Source organism: Pyxicephalus adspersus, chromosome 10 (assembly GCF_032062135.1).
Source record: "Pyxicephalus adspersus chromosome 10, UCB_Pads_2.0, whole genome shotgun sequence".
In the NCBI taxonomy this organism is placed as follows: Eukaryota; Metazoa; Chordata; class Amphibia; order Anura; family Pyxicephalidae; genus Pyxicephalus; species Pyxicephalus adspersus.
Window position 1 is genome coordinate 49766133 of NC_092867.1, and position 26224 is coordinate 49792356.

The following is a 26224-nucleotide window of genomic DNA, read 5'->3' on the forward strand; positions in this document are numbered from 1 at the left end:
CTAGGTTTTTATTTTCTCCTTTGAGTTCCTCAAATACAACTTGGGTTTGGTTTAATTCCTCTGCCAAACTTTCATTTTGAGTGGCCACCTCTTTATGATTTTCCTCAAGAAGAGAGTTCTTTTCTTTAAGGGATTTAAAAGCTGCTTTTGATGTAGCTAAACTTTTCTGCAGTGTTTCAATTTGTTCTTGAAAGCTGGCTTGAAGACAGAGGATCTCCTTGTCTTTTGCATCCAGTTTATTCTTTTCCCTTTGGAATCCTTTATCTTTTTCCGGTTTCTGTCTCAGGTTTGGCGTAGATCGATGCAAAGCATGTTTGCGCAGCCGCACAGGAGATGTTGGTTGCTCTCTCTCAGTATCTGCTTGACCTTCAGCATTAGAGTTTTTTTCTTTTCTACTGAACCTTTGAGATTTCTCAAAAGACACGGGTCCCTTGAAACCATCAGTCATCTTTACATCATACGATCCAGGAGCAGGACCACAATCAACATTTTTATTGAACCTTTTGATAGGAGCCTTCGAGAAGGACATGGTTGCTGTCGCTGTAATCTTCAATCCACTATGTGTAAACCGAACATGACAAATATTGCATTCATACAGCTTCTCCCCAGCAACATTTGCCCCAGAGTCTTCATTTTCATCAAAGTCACAAACTGCGGCAGCCTCTACATTTCCTATGTAGAGGACAGTTTCGGCCTCTTCCTCTTCACTACTGTCACCAACAGCTACAGGCTCCCTACTGGCCACATAACTGATGGCCTTAACCGCTTCATATTCAATGTCCCCAATAGCTACGGCCCCTACACTGTCCATGTGAGGGGAAGCCTCAGCATCTTCACATTCATCAATAGTTGGAGCCTCTACAGTCTTAACCTCTTCATATTCACCAATGTCTGCAATAGCTACAGCTTCTACACTGTCCACATAGGTGATGGCCTCAACCTCTTTCTCTTTTGTCCCTTCATTCTCTTGATCTTCAGACTCAACTGAAACAGGATCCCATCCTTTAACTTGGACTTCAGTAAGCGGAAACTTTTCCCCAGTCCACACAAGAACACATTCATCAGCCTGCACCTCAGTCAGCACTGAAACATCTTCCACAGTAATACTTTCAGCAGTCTGACCTTCACATGAAACAGGGACACTTATTTCAGCCTGCCCCTCTTCACCAGATTCCACTGTATTTGGAATATCAAGTTTAGATGCCTCTGCCACAAGAGAAACCAAAGTAGATACAACAGTAATGTCTTATACTACTTCTGTCCCACCACTGTCTAAAGTTTCTTCAACCACTTTGACATCAGCAGAATTTTGTAAATCTTCGCTTGATTTATCAAAAACTGCATCTGAAACAAGACAGGCAATTTTCTCTTCGGCTGCTATGGAGTTACATTCTGTCTCCTGATCATTAACAGTATTTGTTTGCTCCAGGGTAGGCACACAAAATTTTACTTCCCAATTTTGTGCTGCCAGTTGCTGCACCACCTCAGTCAGCATTTTTTGATTCTCCACTGGCATTCATGTCAACCACTTCATGATGCAAACTAGCAATATCGTCGACCTTCCTACTGCTTCTGGCACCACAGACAGACGCAACAGTGCTGGTGCACAAAAAATCTTGGTTTGGCCCTTCTACGTTTAATTACAAATTACATATAATTGCATTACACACTTCGGGGTGGCATTGACGATGCACTATACCCAGCTCTGGATGCCAGTTACCAATGCCGTCCGCCCTCCGTCTCAGGGCCCACCGCCTCCACCTCCTGCTGTTGCTGCTGCCGTCTGTCAATTACTCCATTCACAAAAGTTGTATTACACACTTCTGGGTGTCATTGACGATGCACTACACCCAGCTCTAAATGCCAGTTACCAATGCGGTCCACGCTCTGTCTCAGGGTCCACCCCCTCTTCCTCCTGCTGCTGCTGCTGTCGCCTGTCAGTACTCCATTCACAAAAATTGTATTACAGACTTCTAGGTGGCATTGACGATGCACTACACCCAGCTCAAGATGCCAGTTACCAATGCGGGCCCCACTCTGTCTCAGGGCCCACTACCCCCTTCTCCTGCTGTTGCTGCTGCCTGTAAGTACTCCATTCTCTAAAATTGTACACTTCTGGGTGACATTGATGATGCACTACACCCAGTTCTAGATGCCAGTTACCAATGCGGTCTACGCTCCGTCTCAGGGCCGACTGCCTCCTCCTCCTCCCTGTGAGTGCATATTGACATACCTGACTCTAATCCAGTGTCTGTTTTGTTGCTCTTGTGTATTTTGTTGCCCTCTGTTGAGTCAGTCGTTCCAAAGGTGGGATTTTTTTTACGTTATTCTGATCATCTCTCTGCCTCCTCATGGCTGGACTTGTAGGATGCATTTTCCCCCAGGGTCAAATAAAACATGTTGATGGATGGACATTCCAGAATGATCCTCATCCCCAAGGTCATCTGTTTATTTGCCTTTACTGCTTGCTTATCATATTTCAAAATCTTCCTACTTACATTCAGATGACCAATGGATACAAATTTGGTCAAGGGTAGTTCCTAGTTCTACCTGTATTTTCCATAATTCCTACAAGGTTTTATTTTACTTATATGGTATTATACTCCTTCTGGAATCTCCAAATTCTACCCAAACTCCTCTTTTCTTTGCTTTCCTGGCTGTGGAGCTTTAGGCACCTACTATAATGTATGGTGGACATGTCCCCTCATACAGCATTTCTACACTGCAAATTACTGTTTCAATAATTTCATGTGCCCTTATCCTGGCCAGGACCTCCTGGACCTTTCTCATCTATCAATCCATTTCTCATATTTTTGTGTCACTAAATTAAGGATTGTTAAACTAGGGATGTCTTTGCACTTAAGCTTCGGAGAAGTGAAAGATTGTATGCAGGATATACTGTATATACTCATTATAAGCTCACAGCCATTTTGGCCAATTAATATGAGAAGTTTTGGTTTATATGGCAACCTTGGACTGAATTTTTCATATCCTGGAATGTTAAATTACTCATTACTCCATATCTAAGGTTCTGTTGTTTACCACTTGTTTCTTTGATATTGCGATTTGACATGTTGGTCCCACGCTAAGAATCTACACCCTGCCCACCCCCTGCCACCTATCTGCCTTAGCCCCCACCGTTTTTTCAACCCTTCATTGTGTATGCGCTGTTGTATGTATTTTTTATAGAGTTTTATCTTGGTTTTGAATTAAATGGTATGTTTTTATTTTTTTTCTCAAAAACATCACTCAAAATCATTACTCATAAATAAAGAGCAAAGACATGTATTCTGCAAATCATTTATTTATGTTGCTGCAGCCATGTTTAGATCCGTAAAGCACTTATGGAGCAAGCAGACGAACAAAGTTTGCATGTTTACACTGTGGATCTTCTGCAACAAACACAATGTCTAGAACTTACCTATATTTAAATATAGTCATTTATAGACTTATCTATCAGTAAGTAATCAAGACCTCACCAACATTTTCTTAGCAGATGATGAGCAACAGAAACACCTTTAAAGACAAGGATACCAAAAAAAAGCAACACAATCAAGCTAAAGTTTTTACAACATTCATAATATGTAGCAAATATAATATAGATAATGTTACATTGGTATGTTCAAATGACAGAATTAAGGGAATCACCAACTTGCACAACCCTTCTTCTTCTTCTTCTTCTTCCTCTTTGAGCTTTATTGTACAGAGTTTGATATGAATTTACAATTATTTATTAAGGAGAACCAGTTACAATTTAGGCGGGACATTTGGATTTTTCTTTATCAGGTTTTATTTCTGTCAGTTAACCAATTGGTGCATATTTTCCCTCCTTTCCATGCCCTGACACCAGGATAACAGATGGAGATTTTTGTACCAGAGTAGGAAGGTAGGATTATCAATAGGGGTATTGTCAGTAGTTATATAGTCGGTATAAATTTACCATAATTTTCCCTCTAGAATTGTGGGGAAATCACCCCTCTATAGCTTTTCAGATGATTAACCCTTTAAAGGTTTCTTAAATTCACATTACAGAAGGCGGGGGGGGGGGGGGGGGGTACATCCTATGTAACAAGGGCTCTTCAGAGGAACAAGAATCTACTACTGGCTGCTTTTGTGTAGAATAGAACCATGTGATTCAAGCATTCAAAGTTAAACAAAAGATTAGTGATCAGTATTTGCTGAAGACAGCTATGATATGCTCTTTGTTTTCGGGAATGTAATCACTGACACCTGAAAAGACAAAGGAGAATGTGGTAAGGTAAGCTGTACGGGTTCATAATGTAAATTATAAAGAAGAACTACTCTGAAAGTATGACCAAGTAGCCCCCCCCAGAAATACAAACTTGTATATATCCCACACCACCACAACTCCTGGGGTTCATTTGGAACCACAAAGCCTCCTCTTTTTTGTAGGAATGAATTAATTCCTACATTTACATGGTTACATAGTTACATAGTAGGTTAGTTTGAAAAAAGTTCAACCACTAGGGAAATAAGCATATCCCATATATAAAACCCTAAAAGACATAGTTGGTCCAGAGGAAGGCAAAAAAAAACCCTGGTACAATTTTCTTCAACAGAGGAAAAAAATTCCTTCCTGATTCCATGAGGCAATCGGATGTTCCCTGATCAACAGTCACTGTTATGTTTATTTTAAAGCCTTAATACCCAGTTATATTCTCTGCTTCTAGAAAAGCATCCAGCTTTTTCTTAAAGCAATCTATAGTAGTTGTTAAAACTACTTCCTGAGGGAGCTGATTCCACATTTTCACAGACCTTACAGTGAACAATCCCTTCCTTACCTGGAGCTTAAACTTTTTTTTCTCCAGAAGCAAATAGTGCCCTCTTGTTCTTTGTAATGATCTCAAAGTGAATAATGGGGAAGAGAGTTCTCTATATGGACTGTTTATATATTTATACAGGGTGATCATATCCCCCCTTAAATCTCTCTTCTCAAGGGAGAATAGATTCAGTTCAGCTAATCTCTCCTCATAGCTGAGCTCCTCCATTCCTTTTATTAATTTAGTTGCCCTTCTCTGCACTTTCTCCAATTCAGCAATGTCCTTTTTGTGAACTTGTGTCCAAAACTGGATTGCATAATCCAGATGTGGTCTGACCAATGCTTTGTACAGTGGCAGGATAATGTCTCCATCTCTGCAGTCTATTCCTCTTTTAATACAAGAAAGTACTTTGCTAGCTTTAGATATTGGAGCTTGGCATTGCATGCTGTTAGTAAGTCTATATTCTACCAGAACCCCCAGATCCTTTTCCATTGCTGAGTCCCCCAAATGTATTACCCCTAGACAGTATGAAGCATGCATGTTGTTAGCTTCCAAGTGCATAATTTTACATTCATCTATATTAAATGAATTTTGCCCCTTGGCTGACCAATCAAACAGTACATCCAGGTCTGCATGTAGATTATAGACATCCTGTATGGACATAATTCAATTACATAGTTTGGTGTCATCTGCAAATACAGAAATGGTACTTTTAATCCCAAACTCTATAATATTTATAAAGATGTTAAACAGTAAAGGTCCCAACACTGAATCCTGGGGGACACAACTAATAACCTTAGGCCATTCAGAGTATGAATCATTAATTACAACTCTCTGGATGCGATCTTTAAGCAAGTCCTCTATCTATTTACTGATTGTTTTTTCTAAACCTATCGACCCTAACTTGCATATTACCCGTCTGTGGGGTACAGTGTCAAATGCTTTAGCAAGGTCCAAGTACACTTTATCAACTGCTATTCCATTGTCTACCTGTTTACTTACTTCCTAATAAAAAGAGAGTAAATTTGTTTGACAACTTCTGTCTTTCTTAAAGCCATGCTGAGTATAATTTATAATATTATTTTCTAGCAGAAACTTCTCTATGTGGTTCAAACTCTCTAAGACCTTTCCAATAGGTCTGTAGTTACCCGATAATGACTTTGCTCCCTTTTTGAAGATTGGAACCACACTGGCCTTACGCCAATTCATCAGAACTTTGCCAGTGACTAAAGAGTCTTTAAAAATGAGAAAAAATGGATTTGAAATAACAGAGCTCGGCTCTTTCAGGTTCTGGTGCTTTGTCAACCTTAATTTTTCCCAGGTGTTTCTCTATGATATTAATTGTGAGCCATTGTGACTCATTTTAGGCAGTGACATTGCTATTATGAATTTGGACTTGAGCTCTGCCACTTTACTTTGTGTACACAGAGCTAAAAAAGTGTTTAGTAAATCTGACTTGTCTTTATCCCCAGTTACTAGCCCAGAGACATCCTTTAACCTCCTTAGCGGTTCATTTCTTTGAGGTTTTATATGTCTAAAAGTGGTACATTGTTTTTCATGAAAATTTATTTTACAGTATAATATAATAGTATGAGTATAATAAAGTTTGAAACACAAAATCATTTAAAAACAATAAATTAAATAAACTAAAAAATCTTTATATTTAAAAAAATGTATTTTTTTTAAATAAAAAAAAAATACACAATATACTCATACTATTATATATGCTGTAAAATAAATGTTCTTGAAAACAATGTACTGCTTTTACACATAAAAATCCAATGCATTGCATTCAATACAGTTATTTTGTATTGAATGCAATACAAATGGATTTTGAATTTCCCGCCCTGCCCGGCCGGGACGTACATACACACCGATGTCACCGGGAACTCCCCCGGTGACTCATCGGATGCAGAAGCAGGAAGGAGAGAGAAGACGGAGATTGCGGTGCTGGACGGCGGGGGACCCTGGCGGATCAGGTAAGCGGTGTATTTACTAACCTTCCATAGGTGTTCCTACCTCAAGTGTGACTCGGGATAGCACTTTTAGCAACTTTTTTCTACCCTGATTCACTCTTGGGGTTACCGCTAGGGAGGTTAAGGGGCCTACATGCTCAGATCTGATCTTTTTGCAATTAATACATTTTTTGGGTGTTCTCCTTACTTTCCTTTGCAATCAGTCTTTCATTTTGAAGTTTTGCACATTTTATCTCCTTTTTACATCTTTGTTATATTCTTTATAGATTTCAAATGATGAAGGTGATCCCTAATTTTAATATATGGAATGCTTTTTCTTGTTCCTTATGGCTTTTATAACATTAGCTGTGAGCCACATAAGTTTTAATTTTAGCCTCTTAAACTTATTACCCATTGGAATATATTTTTCAGTTTGCTTTTGTAGAACAGACTTGAAGCATTCCCATTTCTGTTTTGTGTTCTTTGAGGACAATATTGTCTCCCAGTCCAAGTCACAGAGAGCCGCCCTTAATAATGGAAAATTTGCTCTCTTAAAATGAAATGTTTTTATCTTTCCTGTTTTTGCTTCCTGTTTACAGCTTACAATAAATGAAATCATATTATGGTCACTGCTACCTAGATTCTCTTTTATTTGCACCTTTGCACTGCATTGTTAGAAAGAACCAGGTCCATCAGAGTATAATTTCTAGTTAGGGGTTCTATAAACTGTACCATAAAATTATCTAGTATTAAATTCACAAATTTCTTCCCTTTTGCTGTTCCTGTAGTGCCATTACTCCAGTCCAGTGTTGCTCATGCCACAGGCAATAGCGTAGCCTTTGAGGTCCTTTTCTTCAGCTTGAAACCTAGTTCCCTAAACTGATTTTTAAGGATCCTCCATCTTCCATCTATATTGTCATTGGTTCCAACATGGACCAAAACAGCTGGGTCCTGTCCAGCTCCTCCCAGTAGTTTTTCCACCACATTTCGAACCCTGGCACCAGACAGCAAACCATTCGGTTGAAGGGATCCGGGCGACAAACTATTCTATCCTATTCTATCCTATTCCTGGTGTAGGGGGAAAGGATTTTAGGTTACTATAAGGATTTACCAGTCAAAAGGACACAACTCCCAAATGCACAATATCAGACTCCTGTACTTGTTCCTAACAAGTAGACTTTTAATGAATTGGAGTTTGAAAAAACTGGAGACTGATATTGTGCATATTGTGCATTTGGGAATGGTGTTTGCTTAACTGTCAGTTTTGTTTTAAACACTTTTTTCCTTGCTGACCTCCAAGGGGGAGTGGTCAAGGCTTCACAGGTAATTTAAGTTCCTGGGGCACTCATTTTAAACTTGCTCACTGTTTGGCTTGTGAGTCAAGTGGACTTTTAATCAAGTTAGAAAAAACAGGAGTTGGAAAGCAAAAGGAGTTAAAGCCCTTAAGTAAATAATTATAACTCCTTTATAACAAGCAAACATTGTTACTGGGAAAATGAGTGGTAGCAAGGTGGAAGGTTTGGTTCAGTGCACAGTCTGTCACATGTATGCACAAATGGAGCCACAGCTCCTTTTTGAATACCGCTGTGACAGATGTGTGCAAGTTGCCTTTCTGGTATCTCACATTGGAGAGCGGGAGAAGAGCATTGCAACACTGAAATCACTGGATCACCTTGAGAGGGGTCTCCTGCTCACTGAGCAGTCAGTTAATGGCTTAGATGTGGAGGGTGGAGAGGTTATTCAGGATAAGCATGTAAGGGTTTGGGTTAATATAACTAGAGGAAGTGGTAGGGGCACCCAGAAAATGAAGGCCAGCTCTGGGTTTGAGCACCCCAACATGTTTGCTAAGTTATGTGAAGATGTGCAGGTGGCGGACCCAGTGGAGGCAACTCTACATGTTACTGCTACCCCTAACAGCCGGGAGAGCAGCCTATCTAGTAGTGGTGGGGAGGGAAACGCAGGAAAGAAAAGATAAATGGTAGTCTTAGGGGATTCTATCATCAGGAGGACTGATAGAATAGTTTGTCGCCTGGATCCCTTCAACCGAATGGTTTGCTGTCAACCGAAGGGTTTGGTTTCATAGAACACTGGGCTGACTTTTAATTGGGATACAACCTGTATGCCAGAGATGGTTTGCACCTAAATGAACGGGGGTCTGCTGTGCAATTGCAAAGGAAAGGGAAAGATTTTGGGGAATGGTGGAGGGATATTTAAACTAGGACAGAGGGGGGTTGGACAGTCAAATAAGGTGGCAGAAAGGTTAGTCAGGGGTCAGACACTAGTGGAGGGTGGATTGGGGATAGTTGGGGGAGGATTATGGATAATTGTAAGGAGCTTCCCATGTTACAAACAAATATTGGATTGTGCAGTACTAGTTTTACTGAAAAACAAAATGATCTGGCAAACAATGATGGTAAAAGCAGCAATGGTTTAAAGAGCCTGTTCACCAATGCTAGAAGTCTAGCAAACAAGATAGGGGAGTTGGAAGCCTTAATGAGTGAGGAGAATTATGACTTAGTTGGTATTGCTGAATCCTGGCTTTGTTCTTCGCATGACTGGGCTGTCAGTATTCCTGGGTATACTCTCTTTTGTAAAGACAGAGTGAAATGAAAGGGCGGTGATGTCTATCTGTATGTGAGAAGTGATCTAAAAGAGAATGTGAAAAAAGAATTTGCAGATGGAACAAGCGATGAGGTTGAGGCATTATGGGTGGAGTTGAATGTGGGGTTGAATAACACACAATTAAAGATTGGAGTCTGCTATAGGCCCCCCCGTGCTAAGGAAGAAATAGAAAATCAACTACTAGCACAGATAGAAAAAGCAGCAAAAAGTGGAAGTGTTTGATTCATGGGAGATTTCAACTACCCTGACATTGACTGGAGTAATGGCACTACAGGAATAGCAAAAGAGAGGACATTTGTGAATTTAATACAAGATAATTTTATGGTACAGTTTATAGAAGCCCCAACTAGAAATGATACTCTGCTGGACCTAGCTCTTTCTAACAATGCAGAGCTTATAACAAATGTGCAAATAAAAGAGAATCTGGGTAGCAGTGACCATAATATGATTTCATTTAATGTAAGCTGTAAACAGGAAGCAAAAACAGGAAAGATAAAAACATTTAATTTTAAGTTAGCAAATTTTCCATTATTAGGGTGGTTCTTTGTGACTTGGACTGGGAGACAATATTGTCCTCATAGAACACAGAACAGAAATGGGAATGTTTCAAGTCTGTTCTACAAAACAAACCGAAAAATATATTCCAATGGGTAATAAGTTTAAGGGGCTAAAATTTAAACCTGTGGTTTACAGCTTATGTTAAAAAGCCATAAGGTACAAGAAAAGGGCATTCCAAAAATATAAAAATGAAGGATCACCTTCATCATTTGAAACCTATAAAGAATATAACAAAAGATGTAAAAAGGAGAAAAAAATTTGCAAAACTTCAAAATGAAAGACAATTGCAAAGGAAAGTAAGGCAAACCCCCAAACATTTTTCAAATATATTAATAGCAAAAAGTTCAGATGAGCATGTAGGCCCCTTAAAGGATGTCGCTAGATTGGTAACTGGGGATAAAGACAAGACAGATTTACTAAACACTTTTTTTAGCTTTGTGTACAGGAAGGAAAATGGCAGAGCTCAAGTCCAAATTCATAAAAGCAATGTCACTGCCTTAAATGAGTCACAATTGCTCAGAATTGATATGATTGAGAAACAGCTGGGAAAAAAATGAAGGTTCATGGATTACATCCACAAGTCCTCAAAGAGCTGAGCTCAGTTATTTCAAAGCCATTATTTCTAATTTTTAGAGACTCTTTAGTCACTGGCAAGGTACCCATGGATTGGCGTAAGGCCAATGTGGTTCCTATCTTCAAAAAGGGAGCAATGTCATTACCAGGTAACTACAGACCCGTTAGTTTAACGTCCATAGTTGGAAAGGTCTTAGAGAGTTTGATAAAGAGCCACATAGAGGAGTTTCTGCTAGAAAATAATACTATAAGTGATAGTCAGCATGGCTTCAAGAAAGACAGAAGTTGTCAAACAAATTTACTCCCTTTTTATGAGGAAGTGAGTAAACAGGTAGAGAGTGGAAAAGCAGTTGATATAGTGTACTTGGACTTTGCTAAAGCATTTGACACTGTACCCCACAGATGGTTAATATGCAAGTTAGGGTTGATAGGTTTAGAAAAGTCAATCTGTAAGTTTGTAGAGAATGTAAGTATGTATGTTGATCAAGTAAGTAGTAAGTAACTATGTATGTTGATCAAAGAGCCACTTGTTTCAAAAGCCAAACAATGAGCAAACACTATTCCTTTAATTTTCAGTGGGCTGAATGTTTTCTGTATTAGCTAATCTCTTTTCGTTATCCTATTCTGAAAATATAGTAGTTCTGTCCTTTAGGTCTTGTTTATAATGTGGCTACTGTTTCTGAAGTGTGGCCACATTTGGGACATAGCCTTCAGTGTCGAGCGTTGAAGGGTGGAGTAGTCGCAATGGTTGATGAAGGCACCCACCAAGCACAAGCGTGGCCACATGTTAGACATGGCCTTCAGTGTTGAGCCTTGAAGTATGGAGGAGTCACAAGAGTTGTTGAAGGCACCCACCAAGCCTAAGTGTGGCCACATTTTGGAGAGTGCTTTCAGTCTTGAGCCTTGAAGGTTGGCGGAGTCACAGGGGTCATTGAAGGCACCCACCAATCATTGTGATGAGCGTTTAGCAGGTAGCTGGTGCTTGGGAACCACTGAAGAATCACATCATCCAACACAAAACAAGCCTTAATTTTTTTTTCAGATTTTGAAACAATCATTCATCAAGTAAGGCCCCTCAAAATATGCTTTAGCTTCAGTTGTAAAATGCTTAACAAAAATATAAAAGTAAAAGGGCATCTATAGTACCCTTACAAGGACTAGAAGGTCTGTAGAAGCGTATACATATCTGTACACATCAATTAATTGATCTAATGCTGCTACCCTGAATCCCAACAGTCTGCCTATATATGTGTGTAGGACTCTTGGGAGATTTATTTCTGGGAGGCCATACCTACATCATTAGGAAATTAATTTTAAGCAGGGAGCAATAAAAGCCTGGTGCAATAAAAAATGATAGGCTAAAGAGGGTAAATATGGGTAAAGACTGGCTTAAAAAGGAATGGAAGGGGTTTAAAAAAGCTTGCTGAAAGTTCCATAAATGCATAAGGCCCTTTTTACATTGTGGTAAGTTCGGTAAAAGGCAAGTAAACACAACACATGGTAATGATGCAACACTTGCAATTGTAGGATAATTAGTTACTTGGCACTTTTTGATGGACCTCCCTATAGCTTTTTTTCCCTATTTTTTTTGCATAATGAGGGGCCCTTGTGGCAGAAGAATAAGAACAGCATACCTAAATGAGGCTTCTGCAACCTTTTTACTGTCATGCTTGGTCATTGGCTTGCGGAGAGGTGGTGTGAGCCCTAAAATGGGCCAAGGCGCAGAGTCTAAGCAGTAACCAGGTTTTCTCCAGAGCCTCTGATGGTGAGGATCTTGCGCCGCTGGTTACTGTCAGGTTGCGGTCCTTGGGCACACCAAAGTGGGCAAAGCACGGTACCAAATCACTAAGCAGAAAGATAGTCAAGGAAATCCGGGGTCAAGACAGACAGCAAGCAAGAGAGGTCAGGTCACACGCCAGGGGTCAATAGCCAGGGATCAAGGAGACAGACAGCAATGACACAGAGGCCACTGAGGGCACGAGGAACACAGGAGACACTGGAAACAGCAGGAGGTACAGGTGATGCAGGGATATCCACAGGCAGACAGGAACACAGGAACTGCACAGGAAAGTTGCCTGGGAACCAACAAACTAGACAACAAAGGGTTTACACAGGAGCTTGATACAGCAAACATTGGATTAAGCAGCAGGTGTACAGGAACTAGATTACAGAACTTGGGAGTTCGAGCCACTTAGTATAGACTTGTTGCACAAACAAAAAATACAGTTTGTGAGCTACCTCAGTAGCCAGGGCTGATCAAGAGGCTATTTCCTGATTGGCCAGCGGATTTGACGAAGTTGATAAAGCTTGGAAACATGGGCATGCCCAGCATCAGAACTGCAAGCATGCGCAGGAGAGTGATGCCTGTGCTTTAGTGAGGAAGAGGTGAGTGTGACATTTACAACCCATTTACATTCCTAAAATCCACCATATGTTTCCCATTCTTGTTGAAACATTTTTCATAACTAGAAATATCCCAGATTGTCCAAAATTTTAGGGACATGAAAACATTTAGCCCTTCCTAGTAATCTTCATTATGAACCCATAATGAAGGATGGGATAACCGTCTACTGAGGACTTACCTTGTTTCAGCAAATTTATGCCACTGAAAAACTGCCAGTACGTCTTATCATTATTGCTTCCGTCAAGTTGATTAATGGACGTAATGTAAACTCCCCATTCATATTTTTTATACTGGAAGCTGAGGAATAGAAAAAGTGGATAAAAAAGAATTACAAGGTACAACAGGTAAAAAAATGGTTATATTTATATTTTGAAGCAAACATTTATTGAAGTGGGGAAGGCTAATGTAGTAACAACTATACAAAAGTGGGATTTCTCCGAATTTAGAGAGTTCTTCTTCATTAGAACAAGAAGTGATCGATAATTTATTTTCTAATACTATCTCTTTTAAATAGGTAAATTCTTTGTATGTTAATATTACTGTCTTACTGTGACAACAACCCCTATGTCAAGCTCCACCCTTCGATATTTAGGGAAAAATATGCTTGATATAGGTTAGACAACAAGAAGGACGATGTCAGAATTATGGGGCCCTAGGAAAATTGGAGGGTGTGGGCACTTACTCATTTTCCCCTTGTCAGCCATATTGTTAAGAATTTTTAAATAGCTTAAGAGCCAAAGTTTTGGCACATCTACAACTCAGATAAAGCTTGTCTCATTTTCTGGCTGGAGGATTTCCCAGCACCATCTAGCCCTTTACTCACAAGCATGTCTATGCCTGGAGATAGGCCTGGGGCCCACTAAATGCAGAGTACAAAGCCACGCATGCAGAGTAAAGACAGGAATACAAAAACTAGCCAGGGTCAGAACACAGGAAATCAGTCCATCCAGCGCAGTACAAAGGGTGAGGCAAAAATTGAGTCAGGGTCACAAGCAGAGGTTGGTCCAGGCAGAATTCAAATGGGTAATCAGAAAACAAGCATAGATCAGCAACAGAAAAATACACAAAAACGGACGCCCTCCTGCAGTGAGGTATCGCCTGGGTACTGGGTACGCACGGAAGGCGACTCCTAACAGCTTTTTGTATGGAAATACGGAGAATTAGAAATCTAGGGGGGTTAATAAACTATAATTCCTAAAAATAAACATCATCACATTGTAAGTGTGCCTGGACTGAGGCCTGATAAACCCTCTGAGAATTTGCACACATGGCTCAATATCAAACATCAAACAATAAATTGCTTTTGTCTATGTTAAGCTGGAAGTTCTCACCTGAATTCCTTGGGGTTCAGTTCTTTAGCCTTTTCCATGACTTGCAGTAAGGCGGATCCCTCTGTCACTTCTACAGTAATGGAATACTTAAAATGCTCCCCAACTAAATCATTCACAATGGTGAATTCTACTGAGATAAGGGGAGCTACAATAAAGTAGAAAACAAAGTATGGGATGAGAACAGATACTGAAGAAGGATACATCTAAAAACCAATAATAAAGTATGCTATATGAAAATATCGCACATATTAACAGATGATTTCTAGAAAAATCCTAAAGATGTGCAAAAGGGTTAGACGACCTAAAGGTAATTGGTAAAATGGTAAGGTAAAATGGCTGTAGACAGAATACCTAGGCTTTTTGCTGGCTTCCAATATGTTTTAGATACTCCATACCTCCATCTCCAACTCTATCCACTGATCTGTATCCTGGTCCCCCTATTACATCCTATTCATAATATCCAATACAAAAAAAATCAAACAGGGATTGTGGAACTACTTATTATGAACAGTAGAGGGACCCATAAACCCATCAGCAGATTCCCAAGAATATAGAAGCAACTGCCCAATTGTTTAATGTTGAGTTTTGGTTGGACTGGCCCTTGCAATTAATTACCAATTGTATAATATCTCAAAACTAATTATAATTTGTTGGGGTTCACGTTTATAACCCTTGATTGGATATTTGAAATGCAAAATGCTCCTTTGATAAATCAGCCCCTAATATTGCATTAATTACTAATTATAAATGACTTAAAATTAGTTGAATGTCCACATGTGAAGCTCTTACCATCTTCTTGTGCTCCTATGCCTTTGAGGCACAACAGGCAAGCCACACCAAGCAGATACACCTGCATGCTTCTTGTTTTTTCCAAACCTGTATACCTATGCTTCCAACTCTTCTTTATATACCCACGTGACCACCCAGATATGCCCCCCCCCCCTTTTTAAACCAATGTACGGTGGAACATACGTCACTCTCCTTAAATTTTATCATTTCATCAGCTCAGCAAACAAAACGTATTTGGAGACCAGGTTTTCCAGGAAAGATTTGAGGCTGTGTACATTACCTGATAGACTGCTTCATAATTTAACATTTTTTAACATCCTACAAGGTTAACTGTAACATACTATAGGGGACTCTATGCCTTAAAGTGCATATCAAAGCAAGGCACACTGATGCCTAAATACCTTCCCACATAATATGTGAAGGAAAAGGGCTACTATGATATGTATTCCTAGGAAATAAGCTCCCTGCAGCTTCCCCTGCAAGAATAAATATAAACCTGGGGTAATGCTAAAAGGTGGAATAAACTTTTTTTTTGTTACTGGAACAAAAGCAAATTTAGAATTTTAAGCACATGTAGAAAAGTCTGCTTTTATTACTATGGATTGGATTTCATAGTTGAGACTTTGAAGATTTTAGGGACTCTGGAAGAATGCCTGGAGATTCTTCCAAGCATAGTCACCACAAAAAAAAATCAAAAAGGCTTCTACACCCACATAGAAAAAAAGTAGTCGGGACAGGTTTGTCTTTCTCTGTATCTTCTATGCTTGTAACTGCATATAGATTTGTGGCTTATATATGCGAGTTTTCAAGTATACTTTATTATTTTTTTTTTTTTCCATTTTGATTGAACTTGATGGCACTGGCTTCAACAGGTGCCCTTCTGGCCTCTCTTAGTTCTTGTATTCTATTGACAGCAACACATTTTGTGCACACATCTTTACAAAGTAAACATAGTACCAACAAAGCATGAAAGGGACCACAAATAAATTTCCAACTGACTAACTTAAACTAATACTTTAAAGGGATATGGTTATGCAGTGAAAGTGTGTAGCATTAAATGAAACATATGACTTTAGATGTGATGCTCTGTGCTTTCACTGAATGAAAAAAATAAATTACCATCGCTATATAGACACGGCAGTTGTTTCACAGAGACATAGCTATGACCCCACAAGAAAGGCAGCAGCTGGGCTGCAGCAATAGGCAATGCAAATGTCTTCTGGGGTATTAAGTCAATCAATTTCTGTATCGTTGCAGCACAGTCCCAGGAGTCCAAGGAGTAACATGGGTGTGCAGCTAAGAAAGCCTAAAAACAATGGAGACAAGATTTTAAACCAGGGTGATGTAATGCTAAATACAGTGTTTCTTAACCAGGGTTATGTGGAACCTTAGGGTTCCTTCAGCGTTCAGTAGAGGTTCCTTGAGTAATTTGTGCCTATCAGGTTGGTTATACTGTAAGCCAGAAAAGCCATTCTTTCCAATGGCCAGCAATGTAGGAGGCATTCTTGCTACTTACCACCTTGCTGTTGGGTAAGCACAATTTTATTTTTTATCAATTATGTTTCACCAACAATAATGTTTTACCAGTTACGGCTTGGCAGATGATCAAAAACATATTACATGCGATAAGTTCTAGTTTAGACTACCTAATTAGGTGGCACTGTGTTTAACTACCCAGGAACTAAGACAATGGCCAGTGCTTGACCAGTACTGACCAATGATCATCTTTTAACCAGCATTAACAGGGTACACATATACCAGTATACACATATACTGGTATATGTGTACCCTGTTAATGCTGGTTAAAAGATGATCATTGGTCAGTACTGGTCAAGCACTGGCCATTGTCTTAGTTCCTGGGTAGTTAAACACAGTGCCACCTAATTAGGTAGTCTAAACTAGAACTTATCGCATGTAATATGTTTTTGATCATCTGCCAAGCCAATAAATTGGGGGACTCCTTGGATGAATGCAAGTCACCTCGGCAAGTATTTTTGCTATATCTAACTTTGTTACTGCATTATTTTATCTATCTTTATTATGAAATAGTATAATCTTAAAATTTTACTTGCAAGTCTCTGTGTTATCTCTCTTTGTACACTTCAAATATCTTCAAATCACTTTAAATAACACATCAATAAACTGTCACAAATTATATCTGTGACATAACACATGCTAACGTACTGTGAGCTATGGATATATTAGTTAATGAAGGGCCTCACTTTCAGGGACCTGAAAGTTATTTCAAGGGTTCCACAATGTTAGAAAGGTCGAAAAAGACTGGCTTAATCTCCACTCTGCACTCCACTCTTTTGATTGTATAACAAATTTAGTGTCCTCCCAGTTCTTATCTTGGACAACAAACAAATTCTGCTTTTCAGCTGAAATGGTTGCCATTTCCTAATCTTTCACCCCTTAAAATATGTTGAGGAACCACCAAGCTTTCTCATTATCTTTAAATCAAATGAGACTGGTTCAAAAGTTTCATTGCAATATTTCGCAAGTTGTGTGATTTTGGTCAGCGCTGAGATGCCCCATGCCATATCTGATAGTCGGTTGCTTAAGAGGCATTTGGAAGACATTCTGGAAATATTTGTAACTTTTCAAACTTTCTTAGATAAATGTGAAGTTTATTTGTCCTAGAATGCATAGTACATGGAGTAGGTGTAGTCTCGCTAGGATTTGTCTTATATTACTGGTAGGGTAACCAGATAAAAATAATGAAAAAATGTGTGAAAACAGAAACCAAATCAGCTACCACTCATAGGAGCTGCTATACAATAAATTGTTTTGTTTGTGTTTAGATATGAGATGGGTTTTGGCTACATCTTATCCCACACAACATTGGTGCACTTGCATACCTGTCCAGCTAGGCCTGTGCTGTAGGTATTGCCAATGAGTCCATCATTTTGTTGGTCCAACATATATGTCAGGAGATCAGATAGCTTTGTCTTTACTGATATGTGTGTCCCTTCTGGGATATTTTCCATTTCAAGCACACACACCAACCCCATCGCTGCTATGGCCGCTGTGTCTGTAAAGGCAGAACCTTGATTATGCTGAATAATAAAATATTTGAACTTATAATATTTTAGAACTTAGAATATAACAAATTAATTTTAAATTTGCCCATCTTCTTCTTGGGTATTCCAAAACAAAGATCTCTTACCATAATTCACAATAGTTCCTATCCACCTGGGACTTTGGGTGTTCCCCTCACTTTTCTGTGTGCCAACTCGTCATTCTACAGTCTCCATAATATACCATATTAAAAAAAATAAACTGGGATGGTGGGAGTCTACCAAATGGGCATGGCAGGTATACAAGCCTTGGAATTCATCACAAAGGTCACACCAAACAGATCCCTGAGATACAGAAGCACCTATTAGGTAGTTTCCAAAATCTACCTATTAACACTAAGATATCAGTTATTGGTGGCATTACCTTTTAAACAACCTCTTAGGTATCGAAAGTACACTTTGAACCTTACATGATCTCATGTACTGGTTGATCATTCAGAACAGAAAAGTTAAAGTGTATATAAGCCCATAAACAGAACTGATCTTCATTATTCGAGAAATGCTACTAAAAACCCATTGATTCTACTCAGGGCCACCCAAAGGGGTGACTTCTTGCTCAGATGAGCTTGCAATGCTGGAACTTTTTAAAATGGAGGAGAAAGACCCAGGAAGTTTACCTAGTTTGGGGCCTTGAAATTTCTGATTCTACCAGTTTTAAATCCTGTAAAAGGTGGAAATGCTAACTAAAAGCGTGGGAAAAAATGGTAATAGCAATGGTTATAGACCCCTAAAAAGGAATAAATTAGGACATTTAGAGGCATTTTTTCAAATGTATATACTATTTTTTGACTATTTTTTTTTTTTTATTAGAAAGCTGATTCAACTGTAAAATAGGCACTTTGGACCCATTTGCTTTGCACCCATGATCCTCCATTACCCTTTTTGCTACAAAGTCATTTTTACAAAAAAAATGTGCCCTTCCTTATAAATGTATGTATTATCATAATTCCAGTTACTGTACTTACCTACACCAAAAATATTTAGCGAAATGTGAGTAGCCAGAATATGTGCTGCTGTAATAGCATAAGGTTTGGACATGACACAGAGACCAATAATATCGAGTCCCACTTGGTACCAGGTGGTTTTTACAGAAGCATTTGACGATGAAGAATTGTTTTCTGCAATATGAAGATATTAATAATTTAATAATTAATGTTGCACTTGATCCTACCTTTTTTCCATTTGCAAAGAAATAAAAGCTTGAAATGTAATTACATATCACAAATCTAAAAAGCGGGCAAAATATTGGAACCTGTTTGTATAGACACTGTATACTAAAAAAACAAAAAACACATGTAGAAAGATTTTTTTTTCTAGCAGTTCCTATTAAATTCTCTATGGAGTTCCATTTTTTTAATTCTATTTTTTTTTATATCCTGACCATGAATAAAAAAAAGAAAGGGAGCACAGCAGCTTTAGCATTCCTTTTTTGCTCGATTTCTCTAGAAAAACTTACCAAATGATTGCAGCTCTTCTCGAGTCTTCTCCTCAAGAAGTTGGACAAGGTCAACAGTTCCTTCAGGGACATAGATGCTGCTGGGATCCACACATGAAGAACGTAAAGCAAGAACATAAAGGGCCACTTTCCCGGAGGTGAAGGTTTCATCTACACACAGAAACAGCAGAAATGCATCATTTAAAAGACATCCATCATTTGACTAAAAGAATGTAAGGTGTGAGCTTTTTGTCCATACCAATTATCATTTTCACCAGATGGGTAAAGAGTCAAAGACATTTTACTAAAGATTTTCTTAACACAAAACTTTGTGTTAGTAAATTTGTGTTAGTAACAGATAGAATTAGCAAGGTTAAGAATTGTTGTTGACCCATTGGAGAGATTTACCTCTCAATATCACCTGGTGGCCATTGTCACTTGGACCACTCACCACTTTTACATGAAAAAAACTTTTACATAAAAACAACTTTTTACAATGAAAAAATACAACTTTTACTTTTACCTCCAGACTACTCTCATAAGTAAAAAAATACCCCTAAACTCCTGGCAACTATGATAGGGAAATGTGTATCCCTCAATTCCTAACATTTTTGAAAAATAAGTGCACATTACCTATTGACAGCCCTTACTCGGCATGGTGTACCCTTCACTATCTTTCATAAAGCTTTCATTTGAAGTGGTGTACACATAACCTCTTGGCAGTTCCCCTTGGTAAAGTTTTGTTATTGGTAAAGGTGTACCCCTCATCTCCTCATGTGTATCATTGGGAAAACTGTACTTCCCACCTCTTGACAGCTGTCTTTGGGAAAGCTCACTTTCTGTTCCAGCAACAAAAAGTGTGATTAGTAGTATTAAAAAGTCCCATGGGATAGTAAATGTGAATATGGAATGTGGAATATAAAATTAAAGTAGGTAAACGAGAATGAGAGAAATATTTTGTCTTTTTGGAGCTCAGCGAACATGAAGCCACCTCTTCATCCTCCTAAATGACTGAAAACATTTTTCCCCCAACAGCACAATCTAGAATTTGGTGAATTCTGGTCCCATTGTAAGAAGGTATTTGGTAGAAAGCAAGGGACTTGTGACCTAAGGAGGGACAGTCCTTTTGAAAGGTGATCAGTTTTGAAGGAAAGTGGAACACTGAAGGAAAAGGAAATCTCAACACAGTACAAAAGATTGACAGTGTAAAATAAAAGTTACTTACTTTTTGAAACTCTCTCCACCGAATCTTTTTTTAACTGATTGATCAGGATGTCTTGGGCTGTAGGATCCTTGACCTGTCCCAAGTTCAGTGCCAGAAGAACACTGGGATCAGGAGTAACACATTGCCCCACGCTACGAGCCATAGTGATGGCCAGAGTGGTAACATAAGACTTCCTGGTCTCTGGAACAGCTGGAAAAAAGGAAAACAGATCCATAGAACTTTGTAACAGGATAAAGATTACACCAAATTACTTCTTAGTCTTCTGATCCTAATTACAACTCACAGCAGATGCCAGCAGCTTTGCAGGAACAGGTTACACTTAGCAGCACAACACATAAAGAGAGCCAGTTTTCCATGATAGCAAAATCCCAGAAACAACAAGTTTCTTCATGTATATAAGTTGCTATCTTTGGCAATAATCCAGAGAGGGTGAAGCAATTTGAATTTCCTTGTACACGTACTCTACCTTCACTTGGCATGATGTAGCTAGCTGGCTCTAACATGCAACAGATAATAAGACACTGAAGGATTATTAAGTGCAAGGCATGTCTACACCCCAGAAGGTTTTACTGATTCCAAAATACCCACTTTGGAGAAAAATAAGCAATTTTTAAGCTTATCTCCAGGAAATCAGCTTACGATAGATACAAATTTCTGGATGTTAAAAGGTTAAAACCTTATCAAATTTAAACAATATTAGAGGGGTAATCTTTTATTTGGGACATTTGTGCCAGTCACATGGGATTTCCTTCACTTTGAGAAGACTACCTTAAAAAAATGGATTTAGATATGCTCCAACAGTTTTAGGTAATTAGGGTAACTCTAATTAATAACTTTAAGCAGTCATCCCATGCAGAAACTGTTATGACAAAAGGACAATAACTTTATCAGGACAATAAGTAAGACTTCTGGCCAGCTTATACAGACTCTAAGACAATGTTTCTCAACCACGGTTCTTCCACAGATTGCTAGGGGTACCTTAAAGATTGTTAGGGGTACATTGAGTAATGACTACAATCAGAAGGACAGGGGAAATATCTAACATTCACTAATGCCCAAAGGATATTATTATCAGAGATGGAAGAGGAAGAAGAGCATGGTGGTGTACTTTGTGCTGTAACTTATGAACAGCACAGATCAGAGGAATAAGTCCCTAAGCCATCCAATATACAGCCCTGCCCCACTTTCCCAATATCTGGAGTTATATAGCACAATCAGGGAATCTAAACTGCTACTCTATTACTAGGCCATGGATAATAGAAAAAAGTAGGTTAGGCTACTCAAGGAGACATTGCTACTACTAGTCATTTTCCAAAGATGGGAGGTGTAGGCATAGAACACTGTGGTCCTTCCTGACCCACTGGAGTCTGGGTCTTGGTTGTCATTAACCATAGGCACCTTAAGCCATAAGGTTGACTTCGTGAAGCAATCCTCAAGTAGAGTAAATACTAAAAAAAGTAAAGCTGACTATTGAATTGCCACACTTTTGGATCCATGTTACAAGGCCAAGGTGAGAGAACTCATCTGACAAGAGGAGAGGGAAGACAGATATGCAGAGCCTTCCCTTATGGTAGCCAAGCCAGCCAAGCAGGAAGCAGGAGCAGCACAACTGCCAGCAGGAGGCATCTAACAAAAGCAATAAAAACGTTTTTTCAGACCATAATTAAACAATTCCTAGCATAGTTGCCTGGTTAGAAAAGCAAGCACACTCATTATTGTACTAGGTCACCCACTGCAATGGAGGAAGAACCAGCTTACACCTTCTATTCATACTGCAAGGTGTGTCTAAGCAGCCATCCAATATGATGGAGACTGGGTGTCCCTGTGGCTCTGACTAGTGCAATGGGGCAATATGCAAGGATCAGTGCATTATGGAAAAGCCCAATCTCGGTTCAAAATCTGATCAGCAAGCATCTGCATTGTTTTGGATGTTCAGCTTCTCGTCGAATAATGATTGTTTGGTTTGAATTTCAGATCAGTCTAGAGGAGAAGAGCAGAGCAGCTTATAAATGCCTTAACCAAAGAACATTGAGATGAAAAAAACCTGCCCCTGGTCCAAACCCTTAAACCTAAAGTTTTGGCTCTTGCAACATTGTTGCACATTGTTTTTGTACAGTTGTTTCATATACACACAAGAGCATCTTTTTTCTTTTTTTCCTAGGTTGGTCATTTTCCAGATAGGTCTGGTCTGCTAAATGTGCTGCAAAATAAAGGATGAACAAAACCAGGAAACAAAGCCAGTAATGAGATGTCATGTTGAGGAGGCACAGTGGTTAGAATGCTCTCTTTTCTGTACCTGGGTCCCAGGTGTAATTCTCAACCAAGACCTTAATGGAGTTTTTTGGGTTTCTTTCCAAAAATATATGGTTAGATTTTGTATTGGCTTTAAAGATTTATGGTTCATGATCAGGAACTGGTGTTCACCAAAAATTGGCTTTTGACTACATAACAAATGTTAGAATGTGAGTTTCTTTAAAAGTCAGATAGCTAGATGACTATGAAAAGTGGTGTGAAATATGTCAGGACTTTAAAAATACATGATAATAATTTAAAAATATACCTAAAACAAGATTCTTGAGCATGGATACATCCAAATAATATTTACTTAAAGCTGGTCACCTATTGTACGATCTTGGGACTTAGATGCCTCCTCGGCTTTTACTGTAAATTATTATATGTGATCTCAACAGCCTCTCCCAAACATCTTACCCTGAGGGACATAGGTTAGGACAAGTCAGGCCAGCCTGAAGACCTTTCTTCCTTCTATGAAGCAGGCATCACATAATGACACCGTTTTTTAGTATGGATACAATGACACAGAGCTGTGTTAATGCCTGTGAATTGTGTCCTTTGGGTTAGCTATGAGAACTTCAGCTCCAAAAATGGATGACAGGTCAGCAGTGATCTATGAGACTTGCACTATGTTGATTTAGTTGGTTTGCCAAGTACAAGATAAGAACATATGTAAATAACTTGAGTACTTATTAAGAAAAAACACAGGGTGTGGAGAAACAGGAATGACACAAGAGAGATGAACTGAATAAACATTTTTCTGCTTAAAGAAAAGCTACCATCTTAAAAGTCAAAATAATATATGCTGATTGTTTGGGTTGAATTTCAGATCAGTCTAGAGGAGAAGAGCAGAACAGCGTACAAATGCCTTATCAAAGGACATTGAGATGAAGAAAACCCGCTCGTGGGCCAAACCCTTAAACCTAAAATTTAGGATCTTGCAATGCACATTGTTTTTGTACAGTTGTTTCATATACACACAAAAGCATCACTCTTTTTTTTCTAGGTTGGTACTTTTCTAGATAGGTCTGGCCTGCTAAATGTGCTGCAAAATAAAGGATGAACAAAACCAGGAAACAAAGCCAGTAATGAGATGTCATGTTGAGGAGGCACAGTGGTTAGAATGCTCTCTTTCCTGTACTTGGGTCCCAGGTGTGATCTCAGCCAAGACCTTAATGGAGTTTTTTGGGTTTCTTTCCAAAAATATATGGTTAGTATTTGTATTGGCTTTAAAGATTTATGGTTCATGATCTGGAACTGGCGTTCACCAAAAAATGGCTTTTGACTACGTAACAAAGGTTAGAATGTGAGTTTTTATAAGAGTCAGATAGCTAGATGACTATGGAAAGTGCTGTGAAATATGTCAGGACTATAAAAAATACATTATAATAATTTATATTTATACCTAAAACAAGATTCTTGAGCATGGAGACACCCAAAAAATATTTACGTAAAGCTGCTTACTTATTGTATGATCTTGGAACTTAGATGCCTCCTCGGCTTTCACTGTAAATTATTCTATGTGATCTCAACAGCCTCTCCCAAACATCTTACCATGAGGGACATAGGTCTAGGACAAGTCAGGCCAGCCTGAAGACCTTTCTTCCTTCTATGAAGCAGGCATCACATAATGATACAGTTTTTCAGTATGGATACAATGACACAGAGCTGTGTTAATGCCTGTGAAATGTGTCCTGTGGGTTGGCTATGAGAACTTCAGCACCAAAAATGGATGACAGGTCGGCAGTGATCTATGAGACTTGCACTATGTTGATCCAGCTGGTTTGCCAGGTACAAGATAAGAACACATGTAAATACCTTGAGTACTTATTGGAAAAAACACAGGGTGTGGAGAAACAGGAATGACACAAGACAGATGAACCGAATAAACGTTTTTCTGCTTAAAGAAGAGCTATCATCTTAAAAGCCCCCCCCCCCAAAAAAAAATATATATATATTACTAAGTTGACTAATTAAAATACAACTGTAGGCAAACTGGGTTAAAACATCTAAAGCTATTTAGACATGCTGAATGATTGTCACCTGAGATGAATGATTGTGTTTGTCTCTATTTGTTTTATCTGTCCTAGCAGATCAATAAACAACCAACCAGGGAGGATGGCTGTTTTTTCCAATAAAGAAGGGTTTAGCAGGGTGGCGCTTATTCTCCCCATCACCTTGCAATAGAACTGTATGTATAGCGCTTGCTCATTCTAGTGTTGTTGGAAAAGATTGTCTCCAGCTTCAATATTCTAACAAGTGTACATAGCCTAACTGTAAACCTTTCCAAAGTATTGGTTGTGTTGGGATTCAGGTCTCGGGCCCAGCAAGGTCCTGGACCTCCATATATTCTACGTTGCAGTTAAGAAATGTAGAGTAGCCAAGAACCTGCCCCAGTCCATGATTGGACAAAGAAAAAGTACATTCTAATAATTGCATCCCCTATCGTGTAGGCTTTTAGAAAAAGCAGCACCCAATGTTGGTGCCTACATCAACAGATAAATGAACACTTTCAGGAAAAAATTCAATAGATGCCGAAGTTCCGAATGAGATAGACCTATAGCTTGAGTCCAAACATAAAGTAGAATCTAGATAATAAAAAGCACAGCAAAATACTAGGAATTCTGCAGCATAAATGGTATTTATAATATGACAGCACATCCAGGTACATCCAAACACAAAAACTGTGTTTCCTAACCTCAAATATACAGTGTCGAGTAGTAGCAACATCAAAACAACTGCAATCTGTGCCTGCTTTGTAGGCCCCGGTTTTCTGACATCTGTACTGCACATGTGTGTCATTAAACTAATTTATACTTCATTCTGTAAACTTGTCTATCCATCTTCTATCTTGTTCTGAGCAGTTTGGAGCTCAGTATTCATGATTTCTGTGGATCTCCCTCCAGCATGATTTGGTTTTGCAGACATCAGTAAGTGCTGAGTCTGATGGTTTTTATTTGGAACAAATTGTGATGCTGCTGTTGGATTGATATCTGTATGGTGACATGAAGATATTTGGAGTTTATTTGGTTTCTCCTTCTCTTCTTCCTGATAAAGAGCTTCACCTGAAGCATGTAGAGGCTCACCTCTATCATTAATATTCTGCAGGAGATCCCCTATTTGGGCTGTGTGAGGATATTATATGTGTTCTTCATTCCACATACATCAAGTATTCACCT

General features: G+C 38.9%; 1 protein-coding gene across 1 annotated transcript; it reads right to left on the reverse strand.

Moving 5' to 3' along the window:
* Positions 1-3288: 3288 nt before the first annotated feature.
* LOC140340113 (cobalamin binding intrinsic factor-like) lies at positions 3289-21193 on the reverse strand. Its single transcript, XM_072425152.1, has 9 exons — positions 21037-21193; positions 20754-20942; positions 19550-19699; positions 19059-19211; positions 17875-18047; positions 16133-16319; positions 14225-14369; positions 13072-13190; positions 3289-4230 (listed from the first exon to the last, which is right to left on the reverse strand). The coding sequence occupies exons 1-9, from the start codon at positions 21107-21109 to the stop codon at positions 4169-4171; spliced, it is 1251 nt and encodes a 416-aa protein (XP_072281253.1). The 5' UTR covers positions 21110-21193; the 3' UTR covers positions 3289-4168.
* Positions 21194-26224: the final 5031 nt, after the last annotated feature.